The sequence below is a fragment of the Chanos chanos genome, chromosome 2, assembly GCF_902362185.1.
Source record: "Chanos chanos chromosome 2, fChaCha1.1, whole genome shotgun sequence".
In the NCBI taxonomy this organism is placed as follows: domain Eukaryota; kingdom Metazoa; phylum Chordata; class Actinopteri; order Gonorynchiformes; family Chanidae; genus Chanos; species Chanos chanos.
Window position 1 is genome coordinate 102,440 of NC_044496.1, and position 19,151 is coordinate 121,590.

The 19,151-nt window shown below is 39.9% G+C and overlaps 1 protein-coding gene across 1 annotated transcript; it reads left to right on the top strand.

The window, feature by feature from the left end:
- Positions 1 to 12,962: 12,962 nt before the first annotated feature.
- On the top strand, positions 12,963 to 17,853 carry lysmd2 (LysM, putative peptidoglycan-binding, domain containing 2). The gene is made up of 3 exons (XM_030766432.1): positions 12,963 to 13,341; positions 14,153 to 14,493; positions 17,369 to 17,853. The coding sequence occupies exons 1-3, from the start codon at positions 13,096 to 13,098 to the stop codon at positions 17,415 to 17,417; spliced, it is 636 nt and encodes a 211-aa protein (XP_030622292.1). The 5' UTR covers positions 12,963 to 13,095; the 3' UTR covers positions 17,418 to 17,853.
- Positions 17,854 to 19,151: the final 1,298 nt, after the last annotated feature.

Sequence of the window (19,151 nt, forward strand, 5' to 3'; positions counted from 1 at the left end):
TCTCAGAGTCTCTCTGTCTAGTCCTGCCTCCTTTACCAGTGATGAGGAAGATGCTTTTCTAAACAAAGGAAAATTGGAAAATTTGCCATCAATATACTGAGTTTTATTTGGCCTTGTTTTTTATCCAGAGGAGAAACATTCTCTCTCTGACAGTGCAGCCAGCTTAGCTCCATGCCAAAGACTAACTCATTTAGGCTCCATAGCTCTCAATGGAAATTCTACAGACTTGTGGTTTTGCAGGAAACTCATTTGGGATGATAAGAACTGAGAAGTTCATTTTAAGGAGCTTCATTTGTGTATAGTTGATGACATGCCCTTTGGGAGAGGGGCTGTGCTTCCGCTCAGAGATGGGAGACATGCAAGACTTTGTCTGAGGTTTTTCCACCAAGACACATAACTGCAGCTCAGTACAGGACCCAAGCACCGGGCTCCTCACATAAGAAACTGGGCCAGTACAGTACACTGCACTTAGCTGGATCATTTAAGCATGCTTTCAATGTGAAATCTTGGACCAGTTTCATTTGGATCGTGTGTGTGTGTGTGTGTGTGTGTGTGTGTGTCTGTGTGTCTGTGTAACAGTCTCATGTAACAATCAGTGCATTTATGATCATGGGTTTTTTGTTGTTGTTGTTGTTGTTGTTGATTTTAAGGATGAAATGTTGATGGAATCTGCTCATGCTTATGTGACCAAGTTTCTTTTATTTTTCCTGTAGTTCATATTGTCTTATGGCATGTATTGGTCTGATTTTAGCAGTTATGCTGCGCTAATGGAAGGTTTCTAAATACAGTCCTCTTTGTCTTGTGAATATTCAACAGTCTTTTCAGGTGTTTTATAAATGTCCATCTCAAAGTCTCTCCCTCAGAAATTCCCACACACATTATAGACACACACACACACAAACACACACACGCGTATATATGTGTGTAACTTCTCTGAGATTTTTGTAGATTAACAATATCAGTCTGGGCTCTGGGGGAGATGTTATTCTGTACTGTTAATAACCACATGACTCTGTGTGTCACTGTAAAATCTCAAACATGTTCAGTAATAAAGGTTTTTACATACTGTGGCCTCAAAGTTTCTGCAGTGGTCTCACTGTAATCAGAGGACAGTGCCCTGGACACCAGCTTTAGAAATCTGGTAATATTATGAAGAGAAATGCAGACACTCAAAGCCAGAGGTGAGTGGTACTTTCCATGGCTCTTAGAAAATAAAGCAGATCCATTTGTATGTAGGGGAGAAGTGCAGGTAGTGCGTTGTTAATTAGATCCAGTTTGTGGTTCTTTCCACATGCCTCGTGTGTGATGTGATGAGGTGACGTCTCTGCTCTGTGTGCCAGGGCTCCTCTGACTGCTCGGCAGACCCGGCTGCCTGGAGGTCTTGCCAAGTGGGAGTTGACTCATGTACCTCATACATTTCTCTACCTGATGTGTGTGTATGAAAGGGAGAGAAGAAAGAACACTGTGTTTTCAGTCTTTCTCAGTGTCGGGTTTTAGTGAAGAAAAGCAGCTGTTTGTGAAGCTGTATTGAGGGAATGTGAAAGCATTCTGTGGTGGTGTGCTGGAAGGGGATTTTTGTGAAAGTTGCTCTCTGGCTAGTGCTGCCGCTGAAGCTGTGAGAAAGCGTCAGATCTGTAGGACATTAATATCCCATTGGCTGCATTGTTTGTTTACAGCAGTACACAGGAGGCTGAGCTGATTCTAAGGTTCGAGCCGTCTGCCCGGTGATGATGTAATAGGGCTGTTGCAGCTTGCTCTGCTCGGGCTGGGACACGCCCGTTTCAAGTTTCACTTCAGTCTACTGAGCGCATAGGTCCCAGGGCGGGGCCCAGTGGCCTCCCCTGGCCTTGGGTTTAACAGTGAGGCCCTGTGTCTGTACACATGTGACCTCAGTCAGTGTCAGCAGAGTAAAGACTCATCTGTCAGCCTGATAAGATTCAACAGAGAAAAGGCGTACACCTGAACAAAGCCCCATATAAAGACAAGACCCAAACTATACTTTCAGCTGAGCATTCTGATGAGTGTATTGTGTGTTGAATGAGTGCAGAGGTGTATTTGTTTATCTTGGAAGTGCTAGGGAATTAAGCACAATTCACATTCAGTTACTACATCAGTGTTCAGTGGTAAAAAAAAAAAACCCTTAACCCTTATGAAGTGATAAAGTTCTTTTATGATCACTTCATAAGAGACCTTTTCTCTTACAGGTGCCGATATGGAGGCAGTGAACTGCACTGAGATAAGTACAAAAGAAAAGTATTTAAGAAATATAGACAGATTTTTTTACCCATCTGAATAACAATAGATAGAAAAGGAGGGCAACATGAATGTATTAAAAAACAGAAAAAACCCCAAACAAACAAAAAAACATTTGTGTGATGCCACACAACAGGAATGGATTTTTTTTTTTCTGATCCTGAAAATCAGAGGGAAAATCTGAAGACAGAATGACAGCTGGATTCCAGCAATGCTTCACAAGTGGTGGGAACATCACATAATAATGACATATGCACATTACTCTATTCTGCCTCAACTGGAAAGCACTTTGGGCCAACTCCTGTTGTTTTAAATGTGTTATATAAATAACCCTAACCCTATAAATAAAAGTGACTTGACCATTTCAAATAAATATCTTAGAACTTCTTAACCACACCTCATATACATCAAACCTCATTTTGATCAAACCTCCAGAGATTATTAATGTTATGTGTCACACTGATCGTCACAGACAACAAAGTAAAATTGATATTTTTCCTCCTGGTATTTGTGGATAAATTTGAGGAACATGTGAGATCACTGTTCTGATGGAAAGTGTTCACAGCAGAACAAGCTAATGTAATAGCGCCATCTACTGTGTAAAAGTGAAATTAAATCACACGTCATCACTAACACACAATCATGGGTTCGTGGTGGCACATTCATTGAGTGAGCAGGGTTGTAATATCACATTTAACCAGTAGGTGTCATAATAAACCACACGTATCTGTTGGGCTTGACGGAGCAGATCTTATTTTCCCCATCCACTTCTAAACAGGTAAACTGTGACAGAAAGCTCTGTCTCAGGGCGCGAGCGGCATCCTTTCTCCCACCTTACCCCATAGTTCCACAGCATTCATTCATTCATTCATTTGTGTTTGTGTCCCGTTGCCTGTACGTGTTTACATACATATCACTAACGCACATTTCACTAAAATATCGCGATAGCTTCGAGGGTGCACACTCGAAGCAAGCAGGAGATTACCCGGTTTCATACACACAAACATTTCCAATTCACGTTCACAATCCTACAGTTTAAAACACACTACAAACACACTCAACTACACCTAACTGTTTGTTATCGTCTCTACTGTCGTTGTCTTTATGGTCACCGTCTTTATCATGTTACACAAACACACAATTACACATTTAAATGTTTGTTCCCGTCTTTATTGTACTTAGCGGTTTAAATGTCTTTCTGCGATACAGGATTTTGTTCATTGTCGTGTCTCAATCCGTTCCCCGTTTCCTCTCTCCGTGTGTGTGTGTGTGTGTGTGTGTTAGTCTGTGCCATAGCGGGGTACAACTACCGGTGCAGTGGAGGATTAAACCGAGCTGGAGCAACACGGGCTAGCTTAGTGCGGTTAACCGGAGTTGCACATGCGCAGTGTAGTATGGGAAGGTACCACAAAACCAGCGAAAGAGTTTGATGTGAAAATGTGATGATCCATTGAAAGTATAGGGGCATGTGAAATTGGAATTGTATAAATTTGAAGTGTGTAAAAGTAGTGGTTAATTTTTCTCTACAATGAAATGAATATGATATGCAATATTATTTTTAAATAAACAGAACGAATGTGGTATGTTCTGGGGGAGGGGCTTATGAGTGAAAAGTGGGTTTCAATCATTGTGTGTAGCGGCTTGTTTATCAAATTCTTTGTTCTATATATATATTTTGTTTGTTTGTTTGTTTGTTTGTTTGTTTTTTACTTGTAAATATTTTTCTTTCACTGTATATATACATATTTCAGCTTTTGGACACTTTCACTTTTTTCACTTTGGTTGGGACTGAATTTGTGCGCTGTAAATAAACAACTTGCACTATAGTGCTATTTGCGGCGGAGCCATTTCTTGTGTTTTGGGGCAACACGAACCCCTCTTCGGCTTACCCTACCACACAAACCATTGCTTAAACTGTCATGTTGTAATCAATTCATGGTGGGGCAGTTTGCTTACATTACAATTACCTGTTGATCAGTCATTTATTTTTGAATTTCATCTACTTCTTTCTTAATATTTTTGTTTGTTTTAGGATCAGCTGGTACAACTCCAGGGAAATACAGTCTTGCACTGGAGAGGAGCTGAGTGATGTTTTCATCTGTAAAGTATAGGGAGGAAACCATCCAAAAGCACCATTCTCTCATTAAACTGTGAGAACAAAGAGCTTCAGTGCTTAACTGTGGGTTTAGACCAGCTGGACTGGAGCAGAATGCCCTTCCACACACACCTGCCGCCGCTGCATCATCAGGCGAACATAGTTGGAGGAGAACAGATTGAAGGGTCAGGGTTAGGGTTAGGGTTAAGGGCTGATTCGGCTCTCACCGTGTCATGACAACATCACTTTCCTCTGAAACCTTTCAACTGAATTATCGATGGCCATGGTCAAAGGTGGTGGGACAAACAGATGATCCAGTCGCCCTGATGACCATTACAAACCACTTCTTGTCTGTTCAGTGGTTTTGATATTACATTTTTTACATATTTATATTATTTAATTTTTTAATTAATATTTCTATATAATGTTTTCAGTTTTATTGATATTAATATTGATATTGTGAAACTGGGACAGTTTTTGAAATCCATCAATATTACCCACACTATATCGCCAACATTATATTACTAACATTGTATCAACATTATATCACACTGCAAATATAACATCAACATAACAAATTGCAGATTGCCCAGTTACAGCCTATCTGAGAGCCAGTCTGGCTCCGATAGCCTGGCTCCTATAGTCTGTCTCCTATAGCCTGGCTACAGTATGACTTTACTTTATCTGAGAGCCAGTCTGGCTCCTATAGTCTGGCTCCTATAGCCTGGCTACAGTATGACTGTACTTTATCTGAGAGCCAGTCTGGCTCCTACTCATAAATGTCTTTTTTTCTAAAGTGTTTCTAAAGTGTGTCAAGAATTTCACTTGATGAACAGCTAGTACAATCCCCTAACACAGAAACAATCTTCAGTCTCCAATCAATCTTATTTCCTCTAGTTCACTTATGCTTTTCATTACACACATTAAAATACATAATTACCCTCTTTTTTTATCTGGGTATTAAAATGATATCATTTCCACAACAAAATCACAGTAATATTGTTGTAATATTATCCACTGCTGTGGGTAAAACAAGTGCATGACTTCATTTGATGGCTTGGCCTACGAGGGCAGAGGAGTCCTGTGTGAAACAGCCTGTCCCGCTGCTTGGCCCACGCCCTCTACAGGACAGCTATTGTATCGCCACATTAGCAGCAGCACTCTTCTGTTCAGTCAGTGCCTTTGGCTGTTGGTCTGTTCTGTTCATCTGTAGCTCACAGAAAACAAAAACAAAACAACAACAACAACAACAACAGCAAAAGCACTAATACACACTAATAATATTTCAGAATGCCTTTATTTACTGATCTGTTTACTGATAATGTTGTCTGTTTCAGAATGCCTTTATTTACTGATCTGTTTACTGATAATGTTGTCTGTTTCAGAATGCCTTTATTTACTGATCTGTTTACTGATAATGTTGTCTGTTTCAGAATGCCTTTATTTACTGATCTGTTTACTGATAATGTTGTCTGTTTCAGAATGCCTTTATTTACTGATCTGTTTACTGATAATGTTGTCTGTTTCAGAATGCCTTTATTTACTGATCTGTTCACTGATAATGTTGTCTGTTTCAGAATGCCTTTATTTACTGATCTGTTTACTGATAATGTTGTCTGTTTCAGAATGCCTTTATTTACTGATCTGTTTACTGATAATGTTGTCTGTCTCAGAATGCCGTTATTTACTTATCTGTTTGGGAACTTATCTGTTTATTGATCTGATAGAATGACAATAAATCCAGTAAGGAGTCGGTCTTAGCATGCAATATGGAGGTGCATGTGTTGTTTGAGTTTTTCTAAATTATAAATTTTAAAAAAATGTAGCGCTTGCCATGGTCAAAAACCGTATGGCTGCATTCCTGCCTAGAGACACAAGTTTCGTTCTAAATAAGGCCTAACAGAGTAGAGGGCTGTACTATGAAGCAAGGTAACTGGCTTATCCAGGTAACTTCTGGTTAAGTTAACTCAGAGTAAGCAGTAAACCTCCTACTAGAAGAGCCCTATGGCCTTGTTTTACAAGGAGAATGAGGTCATAGGTCTCTTCTATCAGAGGGTTTACTACTTACTCTGAGTTAACTTAACCAGAGGTTACCTTTGCCTCGCTTCGTAGTACAGGCCCCTGGATAAGCCACTGACCTCACTCTGCAGTACAGCCCTAAGGTGCTGCAGTCACCTGTCTGAAGAAATGGGCACGTCTTTGTGTACCTCCACATTGCTCAGGTAAACCAAACTCTTAACAAAATCATAATAAATATGCATTCAGCACCTTATGCAACCATACATGCAAGCTAAATGAAATATTTAATATTCTTATCATGAATAATAATAAAACCGTATTCTGGCTCCAACATTATGTGTGTGTGTGTGTGTGTGTGTTTTGTTTTTTAAATGGTGTTTTAAACCCATTATCCTTTCATGTTGTTTCCTGAAATGGATCTGATGTGAGTCAGGAGGTAAAGGTTTGGATGTCATTTAGCACTCTATCTGACAGCACATTTTTACACTCCCCTCAGTGCATACAGCACACACTACACTCCCCTCACTGCATACAGCACACACTACACTCCCCTCACTGCATACAGCACACACTACACTCCCCTCAGTGCATACAGCACACACTACACTCCCCTCAGTGCATACAGCACACACTACACTCCCCTCAGTGCATACAGCACACACTACACTCCCCTCAGTGCATACAGCACACACTACACTCCCCTCAGTGCATACAGCACACACTACACTCCCCTCACTGCATACAGCACACACTACACTCCCCTCACTGCATACAGCACACACTACACTCCCCTCACTGCATACAGCACACACTACACTCCCCTCAGTGCATACAGCACACACTACACTCCCCTCAGTGCATACAGCACACACATTTTACACTCCCCTCACTGCATACAGCACACACTACACTCCCCTCACTGCATACAGCACACACTACACTCCCCTCACTGCATACAGCACACACTACACTCCCCTCACTGCATACAGCACACACTACACTCCCCTCACTGCATACAGCACACACATTTTGTGAGATTAGAATGGAAGATTAGCACAGGAAGGTTTTGACCATTTAACTGATATTCATACTTACTGTTCTTTATTGCAATTCTCCAAATGCAAACCAGCAATACTGTAAACAACTGGCCTAATTTGCTGACCTTGATTGTACCTTATAAAGAATATGTGGTTGGTAATATTGTACAGCCCACACACGTTTTAGTTTTCACACCATCTACGTTACTGCCCCTCAACACACACACGCACGCACACACACACACACACAAACATTATGCAGCCCTCTGTGGAGGAGTAGTATCTGCTGGAGGCCAGCATCAACTACATAATGTGTCCCCACAAGTTTTTCACACATCAAAGGAGTGTCTCTATATTATATCTCTCTATCAAAGGAGTGCCTCTATAGGAGATTATATCTCTGTATAGGAGATTACTGCAGACCTCCAAGAGCCCCTCGTGTTTTTAGTTTGTTTGTTTGTTTGTTTGGTTGTTTGTTTGTCATTTTAGACAAAATCTCAAAAGAGGTCTCCCTGAGTCACATATATTCTCAGTAAAAGTCAATTCTGCCAAACTCCTGATTAATTAGACTTGAGATTCTTTCTGTCTAAGTGACCACTGGTAGCATTGGCAGTGCAGTTTTCTTAAATCTCCTTTTAAGTTGCATTGTGTTTTCCTGGTTGCTATGGAGCTCTGACCTACAGGCATATGAACGGGAAACCTCAAAACACCTGCTTCCCCATTAGCAGGCAACATCCTAACTTTAGTTTAAGGTGTAGCAAAACAAAGCCATTTTGTAAAGCAGACATACGGGTTTGATAATCCACATTTACTTTGGCAATTACCTGAAGATAAAATGAAATTGTCGTTCTTCGAGAACATTGCAAAATACATACTGGAGATCAATCGCATCAATAAACAATGTAGCTGATCACAACATTATGCAAAGTATTCATTTTAGGTGTCTAAAGCCAGAATTTCCTTTCATAATATTGAGAAAATATTTATAATTACACAAGTGATTGTTTTTCATTAATAATGTGTGAGTATGTACCTCTCTGAGGTATTATTAACACAGTTGAAGAGGCTTGTATTGTATCATAAGCTTGGTGGCCTGTGAGGTTGGCAGGAATTTACTGACATAGAGGTCTAGTCTTTTCACTGAAGTGAAGCACTCTTACTTGAGCTACGCCTGTTTTTAACTCAGCAGGATGCTGAGAGGCTCACTCATGCTTTTATTTCCAGTATACTGGATGACCGTAATGCTCTTTTCACTGGTCTTCCACAAAAGTCAACTGAGAATCTACAGCTCATTCAGAACTCTGCTGCTCGACTTTTAATGAAAACAAAGAAGAGAGAGCATATTACTCCTGTTTTAGCTGCACTGCATTGGCTCTCTGTATCTTTTAGAATTGATTTTAAAGTCCTTCTACTAGTATACAAAGCTCTTAATGGTTTAGCACCCTCTTACATCACCAGTTCTCTGTTGCTTTCTGTCCCTTCAGGAGCCCTTGGGTCTTCTCTAAGCAGCTCTCTGAAACATCCCTTCATCCACTCTGCACCTAAACTGTGGAACACCCTACCAAACAATATTAGAGAGGCAGGCTCCGTGGACAGTCTTAAACAGCAACTAAAAATATACCTTTTCAGTCTAGTGTATTATTAGCAATTATCTCTTTCAATTTTTTTTATTGGTTTTGATTCATTTTATCCATTCTTTTAATTATTTTGCCTTAAACTGTTTAACTTAGATGATCCTGACTGTTTTATTCTGTAACTGAGATGATCCTGACTGTTTTATTCTTTAACTGAGATGATCCTGACTGTTTTATTCTGTCACTGAGATGATCCTGACTGTTTTATTCTTTAACTGAGATGATCCTGACTGTTTTATTCTTTACTTTAGATGATCCTGACTGTTTTATTCTGTAACTGAGATGATCCTGACTGTTTTATTCTGTAACTGAGATGATCCTGACTGTTTTATTCTGTCACTGAGATGATCCTGACTGTTTTATTCTGTAACTGAGATGATCCTGACTGTTTTATTCTTTACTTTAGATGATCCTGACTGTTTTATTCTTTACTTTAGATGATCCTGACTGTTTTATTCTTTAACTGAGATGACCCTGACTGTTTTATTCTTTACTTTAGATGATCCTGACTGTTTTATTCTTTACTTTAGATGATCCTGACTGTTTTATTCTGTCACTGAGATAATCCTGACTGTTTTATTCTTTAACTGAGATTATCCTGTTTTATTCTGTAACTGAGATGACCCTGACTGTTTTATTCTGTCAGTGAGATTATCCTGACTGTTTTATTCTTTACTTTAGATGATCCTGACTGTTTTACTCTGTAACTGAGATGATCCTGACTGTTTTATTCTGTAACTGAGATGAGCCTGACTGTTTTATTCTGTCACTGAGATGATCCTGACTGTTTTGTTCTTTACTTTAGATGATCCTGACTGTTTTATTCTTTAACTGAGATGATCCTGTTTTATTTTGTAACTGAGATGATCCTGTTTTATTCTGTAACTGAGATGATCCTGACTGTTTTATTCTGTCACTGAGATGATCCTGACTGTTTTACTCTGTAACTGAGATGATCCTGACTGTTTTATTCTGTAACTGAGATGATCCTGACTGTTTTATTCTTTACTTTAGATGATCCTGACTGTTTTACTCTGTAACTGAGATGATCCTGACTGTTTTACTCTGTAACTGAGATGAGCCTGACTGTTTTATTCTGTAACTGAGATGATCCTGACTGTTTTATTCTGTAACTGAGATGATCCTGACTGTTTTATTCTTTACTTTAGATGATCCTGACTGTTTTATTCTTTAACTGAGATGATCCTGACTGTTTTATTCTTTAACTGAGATGATCCTGACTGTTTTATTCTTTACTTTAGATGATCCTGACTGTTTTATTCTTTACTTTAGATGATCCTGACTGTTTTATTCTGTAACTGAGATAATCCTGACTGTTTTATTCTTTAACTGAGATGATCCTGACTGTTTTATTCTTTAACTGAGATGATCCTGTTTTATTTTGTAACTGAGATGATCCTGTTTTATTCTGTAACTGAGATAATCCTGACTGTTTTATTCTTCAACTGAGATGATCCTGACTGTTTTACTCTGTAACTGAGATGATCCTGACTGTTTTATTCTGTAACTGAGATGATCCTGACTGTTTTATTCTTTACTTTAGATGATCCTGACTGTTTTACTCTGTAACTGAGATGATCCTGACTGTTTTACTCTGTAACTGAGATGATCCTGACTGTTTTATTCTTTACTTTAGATGATCCTGACTGTTTTATTCTTTCCTTTAGATGATCCTGACTGTTTTACTCTGTAACTGAGATGATCCTGACTGTTTTACTCTGTAACTGAGATGATCCTGACTGTTTTATTCTGTAACTGAGATGATCCTGACTGTTTTATTCTTTACTTTAGATGATCCTGACTGTTTTACTCTGTAACTGAGATGATCCTGACTGTTTTACTCTGTAACTGAGATGAGCCTGACTGTTTTATTCTGTAACTGAGATGATCCTGACTGTTTTATTCTGTAACTGAGATGATCCTGACTGTTTTATTCTTTACTTTAGATGATCCTGACTGTTTTATTCTTTAACTGAGATGATCCTGACTGTTTTATTCTTTAACTGAGATGATCCTGACTGTTTTATTCTTTACTTTAGATGATCCTGACTGTTTTATTCTTTACTTTAGATGATCCTGACTGTTTTATTCTGTAACTGAGATAATCCTGACTGTTTTATTCTTTAACTGAGATGATCCTGACTGTTTTATTCTTTAACTGAGATGATCCTGTTTTATTTTGTAACTGAGATGATCCTGTTTTATTCTGTAACTGAGATAATCCTGACTGTTTTATTCTTCAACTGAGATGATCCTGACTGTTTTACTCTGTAACTGAGATGATCCTGACTGTTTTATTCTGTAACTGAGATGATCCTGACTGTTTTATTCTTTACTTTAGATGATCCTGACTGTTTTACTCTGTAACTGAGATGATCCTGACTGTTTTACTCTGTAACTGAGATGATCCTGACTGTTTTATTCTTTACTTTAGATGATCCTGACTGTTTTATTCTTTCCTTTAGATGATCCTGACTGTTTTACTCTGTAACTGAGATGATCCTGACTGTTTTATTCTGTAACTGAGATGATCCTGACTGTTTTATTCTTTAACTGAGATGATCCTGTTTTATTTTGTAACTGAGATGATCCTGTTTTATTCTGTAACTGAGATGATCCTGACTGTTTTATTCTGTCACTGAGATAATCCTGACTGTTTTATTCTTTCCTTTAGATGATCCTGACTGTTTTATTCTGTAACTGAGATGATCCTGACTGTTTTATTCTTTACTTTAGATGATCCTGACTGTTTTATTCTTTACTTTAGATGATCCTGACTGTTTTACTCTGTAACTGAGATGAGCCTGACTGTTTTATTCTGTAACTGAGATGATCCTGACTGTTTTATTCTTTACTTTAGATGATCCTGACTGTTTTATTCTGTAACTGAGATGATCCTGACTGTTTTATTCTTTACTTTAGATGATCCTGACTGTTTTATTCTGTAACTGAGATGATCCTGACTGTTTTATTCTGTATCTGAGATGATCCTGACCGTTTTATTCCCTTTGGATTGTGTGGTTTATCTTTGTTTTTTATTGTGTGGTCTGTTTATTACTATTCTATGTTTTCCTCCGTCATATGCTGAAATGTAAAAGCACTTTGAGCTGCATTCTTTGTATGAAAAGTGCTATACAAATAAAGTATTATTATTACTATCATTACTATTATTATCATCATTGAGTTTACAAACTAGTTCAGAAAGTTGTTAAATTCAGAAATAAACACAAAGAAATAACTATTTAAAGACATAAGCATTTAAAACCATGGAACACACACCATACACCACACACACACACTGTATGAATGAGAGGAGATGATGATGACTGAGCCTCCGTCGTTGGACTGTTAAATTTGACCAAGTCTTGCAAATGAACTCTCTTGATTAATCCTCGACCGATCAGGTCGTGGTGTGACATTCCACAGAAATATTCCAAAGGTCACGGCGGGATGAGGAAAGCTGACTAAAGTTAATGGAGGATGACTGCACATAGAGACCGCAGATGTGTGCTATGACTCTACATACAGTATTTCGTGGATAGATTTACGTCCGTGTATTTTTACGTCCAAGTTCAAAACAAGAAAAAAACACAATTAGGCCTACAGTTACATGGTAAAATTTGATAGGGTGGACTTCGTTACACTATGAGAAAATTTGTTCAAGCGTTCACATTAGCTAATTGTTGAAAGATGAAAATGCAATGAAATTTCTACCAAGGAATCCTAACGTTTCTTTTCAATTGCCTCCATACTACAATTCCCGACAGACACTCCCCGAGGAATCGTTGGATCACTGCCAGCGTCAACATGCTCATCATAAAACGCATGCAGTTACAGCGGTGTGGTGGTACCCTACTGTTTGAACATCGCCATGAAATTGGTTCGTCTCTGTTAATGTGAGCGTGGTGAAATATTATTCTCAAAAATGTGACATGAGAAGGGACGGGTTCTTTTGTAGTTTAAAGAACTGTCATTTGTGGGTAAGGCGAATCGGCGTTAGTGTCCTTGCAGGACAGCTTTATTTATAAGAAAGAAGATGGCGGAATTTTCCCCAGTCCTGCCTTTACGGGATGGAGGCGGACGGTTTGGTCAACCTGTATTTCCAAGATCTCGGTCCGGATCAGAATCGGAGAGTGAGTTGTCGCAGAGTTTGGCCCGGACAAAAACCCGTTCCTATGGAAGTACAGCCAGCGTTACTGCCCCATTGGGAGAGAAGTATGTGGAGCACCGTGTTACGGACGGTGATACCTTACAGGGAATAGCGCTTAAATATGGTGTTACGGTAAGCGTGAATCGAAAACAACTGACAAAATATTGAAGGGATGTACAAAATGCCAAATACGCGCTATTAGAGATTCATACCTGATCTTATCACATGAGTTTGTACTCAGGTTGTTGTCGTCAAAATAACCAGGGATGGTCTGACTCTCAAGGCACTGCCATGATAGCGTTATCTAGGAATGCCTTTGGATTCTTTAAGAAGGTTATTTTAAGACGTGTTGGAATGTTAAGTGATTGATGGAAGTAATGAAGCATAGGTGAGACGTTTGCCTGTTAAACTGTTTAACCGTATTCGAGTGACAGAAGCTTTGATTGAGGCTTTACTCAGAACCAGGAAGTACTAGTGGAGGGACTTGTCCGTCCGTTCATAGTCTACAGCATGGCTAAAAAGACCGTTTGATGAGAGAGCCAGGAGTCTGATGCAAATATGACAAATGCGGTAGTGCACTCATAAGCTTAGCTATTAGAATGAAGACTACCCGTAAGGTTTAAACGAATACAGAAAATCAGTAAATAAAGCAATGTAGAACACACAGATAATGCACAATAAATGGAGTGAGCTAAAATATGTAAGTAAACTATTGTCGCCCTATATTTTATACCTTTTTATGGAGAACGTATAGTCGAGCGTATACTTTTCCTTATAAAGAGGTTATTAGTCAAATTTTTTTAAAAGAAATGAAAAGCACTGCATGTCCTTTCTTCATGATTTTATGGGAGGTAATTTTTGTCATCTTCGCGAGGCTACTTTGAACTGTAATGTGTCTTTTTCACTGACACGTTCCTTCTCTTTGTTTATATCTTTAACACAGATGGAACAGATCAAAAGGGCGAACAAGCTTTTCAGCAATGACTGCATATTTTTGCGGAATAGTTTAAACATTCCGGTTGTGTCAGAGAGACCCGCTCTCTTTAACGGACTGTCTTTGGAATCTCCTGAGAGTGAGGCAGACACACCTCAGGAGCCTGTGTGTGTGACGCAGAATGTAGAGGATCCATCTCCCCCTCTCTCTCCTGCCCCAGGACCGTCAGGATCCAGCAGCCAATCTCAGCAAGCAGAGGAGCTTTCTGCAAAAGACTACTTACATAGACTGGACATGCAAATTAAGTTATCTAAACTGGCTGCGAGAAAACTTAAAGTAGAGGATGGCAGGTATGTTTTCTGTTTGGCATGATGTCAAAGGGTGCTAATCAGCAACAATAAACTTGGTGTAGTTAGAAGACATAAAAGAGTCACCTTAAATGTTACCCACATCTTACATGAAAGCTGATTGTGGGATTCACTGAAGATAGCTTTTCGTTTTCAGACAATGTTCGGGAACAGTTCTTTCCCCCTGAGTGACTGACAGGTTTCTCTGTGGGTTAGTTGGTGGGTCTCTCTGTGCTGTGTTGAGAAAGTGGTACAGTGTTCCCTGTGTCAGTGCAGTGGTGCTGCTGAAACATGTTCCCTGATGGTTGAAGCGATGCTGCTTTACGGTCAGGCTTTTACTGGTTAAAAAGGGAGTGACTCGTACAGCCAAACACACATGGTGATTTTTAAATACAGAACCAAAGGGCCTCTAGACTTGTGGGACTGAATTACACACCCCTGTTGTAATTCTGTTTATATTTTTCAGCTGATGAGAGAATTGTCTGACCCACCGCGGGGAGATCAGAGCCATCACTCTGAGTGTGTGCCACTTACATGTGCATTTTGACTCTTGGCTTTGCCAACAGGAAAGCCAAGGGCATCAGGGCTTCACAAAAGTGTTAAACTCAAGCCTCTGTGATCTGTTTTCCCAGAGCGCTCTGCTTCGTGCTGAGGTGAAACATGCCAGCGTTACTGCCTTTCACAGCATTCTGTAAGGAAGAATGGCCCACGACCGTGTTTGGCTGACCATCCATCCACACAGTGTTTTCAGCTCTGATATGTGTTTAACATTTTAATATAAGTGTTTTGTTTATGATGCGTTCGTATATTCTTTAACACTTTGCTCATGGCTTTTTTGAACATCATAAATACTTAGATTACAAATAACCAATCAGATGAAAGGAGGGCGTGAGAGCCCAGAGGGTGATGTTCATAAGATGCTAATGCATGTAACATTCAGGATAAACTGACCTGTATTACGCACCCCTGTTTGGTGCAGTGGTTAATGACACTGTGACCCACCAAGGATGCCGCGTGTCTGACCCACAGTTTTATCACCAGCTGGGTGTCACAGAGGAGGCGGCCACATAGTGTGTGATTCGGGCGGTCGGAGTCTCCTCCCTGTCTCCGTGCTGCAGTGATTCCTAATGCTGATGGAAAACAGCATGGACCTCCATAAGCTCTGTGTTCCCATGTGCAGGTTCTCCTCAGCCTGCAGGCAAAGAGAGGTGTTCAGGCTCTCATCCGTCACAGGATATATTCATCAGTGGGACACTGAAGGTTGATGACATTGATAAGGAAGGGAGAGCTATATAAATATGTTTTGTGGATAATTTTGAACTGATTCTTAAAACTACTAGTTTAAGACAAAACTTGTGGCCTAAATGAGAAGGCAGTGGATGACTTCTTAGCCATTTCATGTTTATGATATTGCTTCATGTCATTAGAAAGAAGAGGCTTGAAGCAGCATTCTCCAAATGTTCTGGAAACATATTTTCACCAGTTCATGCTGTGGAGGGGTCTTTAACAGGAATGGCCTTGAAACAAAAAATCTCACATGCTCATTAAAGCTTATCATACTCTCTCTCTCTTTTTTTTTTTGTAGCTGAAACTGAACAGACAGGATTTTAGACTTCTGAGGACAAAGGCACATCACACTGGTATTGGCAGAGAGGACTAAAACCTCCCAGAAGCATTTTCACGCTGTGGGGGTGCAGAGCTCTGCTGTAACTGAGCCGACTCTGGATTCTGATAAATAAATGATGAAACTCCGTGAACTGGTTCAGTTCCATCGCTACCGGTTCCACTCAAGTCCACTGTCTACGTCTAGGCTGTCTGTACTGGAGACCTTTCCAGTGTCTTGTTTTGTTTGTTTACCAGCCAAGGCAGAAGTGTAGGGAAAGACAGTAAGTGCTTGTGGTAGTGAAGAGCTTATGCATGGGAGACAGGACTCGTACTGTTATTCACTGCAGTGAATTTCCAATGCCTGCATATCTGGGTGGAAAATCAAGCCACATCCAGGAGAAACCTAATGCTTAGCACTTTGTAACTCTCTTTATTTTTAGTATGGATACATTTCACTGTTTAACCCCCTTGAATTTGGGCAAAACCAAGATTAATTTGCTTCTAGATTTAGACATTGTAAGACCCGTTTCCTTCCTGAAGTCATTGGTCACATAACACATACAAACCTGCAGACAGTCCTGTGCAGCGGCTGGAACACTGTGACAGAGGAGATCATTATTACTTTGAATAACCACATCAGTGTAGTTGGCACTGATAACCTTGCTTTGCCTGCCAGCTGTCCAAATTTCGGGTGTTTTTGCTCTTATGGTGGAACATTCATGCTCTGACTCTCTGTCCGTTATTTGCTGATGTGAAATGAAGGGAAATGGTGTGTGTTTGGCTTTAGATTTCAGTTTCAGATTTGAAGTGAAGATCGTCAGATTGGCAGACTGAACACGCACAGAGCTGAGCGTAATGCCTGTGTTTGCATTGTGCTCTGTGTAAACGATCTCAAATCTTTTCCTTGTCTGAGCTGCGTTTGCTCAGTAAACACAGTGCTGAGTCTGGAGGTTTGTTGTATGGGCTGTGGAGTGCGCCGCAGAGAACTGCTGGGAGGTGAGTTTGGACCAGAGCCTGTTTTCTGCCTGGAAAGGGAGGATGCAGCAGCAGGGTGGTGTCAGGGAAACGTGACACTTTGTGAGGCTCTGAAACCACACGCTTCCAACGGTCCAGACCGCACTCTCGATCTTCACTTCTCAAAAGATTTCTAATAGAGCTTTTTCCAGAAGTTTCCTGAAGGCAGTCTTAATAACGTCAGAGTGTCTGGCTTTGGCTTCGGATTTTGTAGGATTCCTTCTGAATTTCACTGGTGTGTCTGTTTGTTTGCTTACAGGGAGGATGAAGATCCATCACTTCAAGGCTCACTGTATCAGGAGATTTGAGAAAACAATGTTTACCTGAAATAGACATGATCCAATCCTCATCCTATGCCGGCTCTTTTTAACCGTTTCACCAAACCAGGAAACGGGAGGTCACGTCCATGTGTTTGCACTGAGAGTGTCATGTTTTTGCCTTTCACAAACTGTTATGGTTATTGTTACTCTTTTAAATAATTTATCCAAACTTTCAAAAATAAGATCCTAGGGACATAGAGGCGTCCATTCAAACTCACTGAGTGCTGTGGAGAAAGCTTCAGTTTCCCAGACTACATAAGGAACAGCCTGTGTAGTGCATAAGCATATGAAGGAAAGTCCTTCCTCTAAAAACCCAGTGTATGTGAACACACTCTGCTGCATTTAGTCTTAGTGAGACAATATGAAACCGAAGGCTGACAGCCTGTCACTTTGACATCATTGGTTGAAATCCCATGCAGAGCTTTTGGGTGTAGTAAGGGAATCAGCTTGTGCTTGGCAGTGTGAATGTGTTGTTTGTGTGTGATGTGTGCTTTGAACCATATTTTATTGTGCTTTTCTTGACTTTTGCGTTTGAGAAACAATAAATTAATCTGTAAATCAAACTGACCACATGTCTGATTCATACTGGGGGAGAAAACATTTGATTCACATTTATGCCAAACTAACATGACAAATGCCAAACAAGTTAATAAACAAATCTAATAAAAGACCATCTGACTGGAAAACAATGCAACCTGAGATTCAGTTGAAACATTCAAGAACAGACAGACTGTTACAGGCAACTGAGAAAGAGACTTTTTATGAATGATCTCTGTTCCAGGAACTAACCGGTTCTTTGCAGTACATTTTTCATTTAAATGATTTAAACATTCCATTTTAGAATAGAATAAAATCCCCTGATCTCACACGCACACACACACACTGTGAACAGTGAGCAGTGAATTTATCCTCTGCAGTTAACCCGTCCTTGCACACCGGTAGTGAACACACACACACACACACACACACACACACACACGGGGCGCAGGAGCAGTTGGGGGTTAGGTGCCTTGCTCAAGGGCAGCTCAGCCGTGAACGTTTCCTGATGGTCGAAATCTGTTGCTAGATGCAGCTGTGGACATTTCAACATTAAGGTCTTTCTTGTCACTAATTGCATTTGTAACGTCGATTTCAATTTGAGAATGTTGTTGACCATGTAACATGAATTGACAGGACTGGCCAGGTGAGGTGAAGTTTACACAGGGCTAGAGGATTAACTGATGGGCCTGATGAGCTGAGTCAAGAGAGGTGGAGAATGCTCAGGGCTGTGGATCTGAAGGAGCAGGATGGGGAAACAGTAATGCAGGGGGTGCTAGATCGATGATTCCCAGCAATAAAATTATTAGATGCCATAAATTAGAGTCACATCCACCACACAGATAAAGAAAAGCAATGTTTAATTGCTTCAACCGTTTGGAAAAAATCACAAATATTTACATTTAAAAATACTTGATTTTCTGTTTCTAGTACAGTGAACATGTATACTAACACATGCAGGGACCTGAAAACAGAACCTTCTAGGCGCCAAGAAACAAAACAAAACAAAACAGACGGCTTTTTCTTCCTTTTTGCCCCTTTTTTTTGACTCTTTTTTTGACTCTTTTGTGGTTCAGTGAAAAGCCAGGACTCGGTTTTTATGGTTTTGCTGAAGAGAAAAAGAATGACGGGAGAATGCTAGGACAGATTACTCATAATAATTATGATATATATGGTGTGATACTT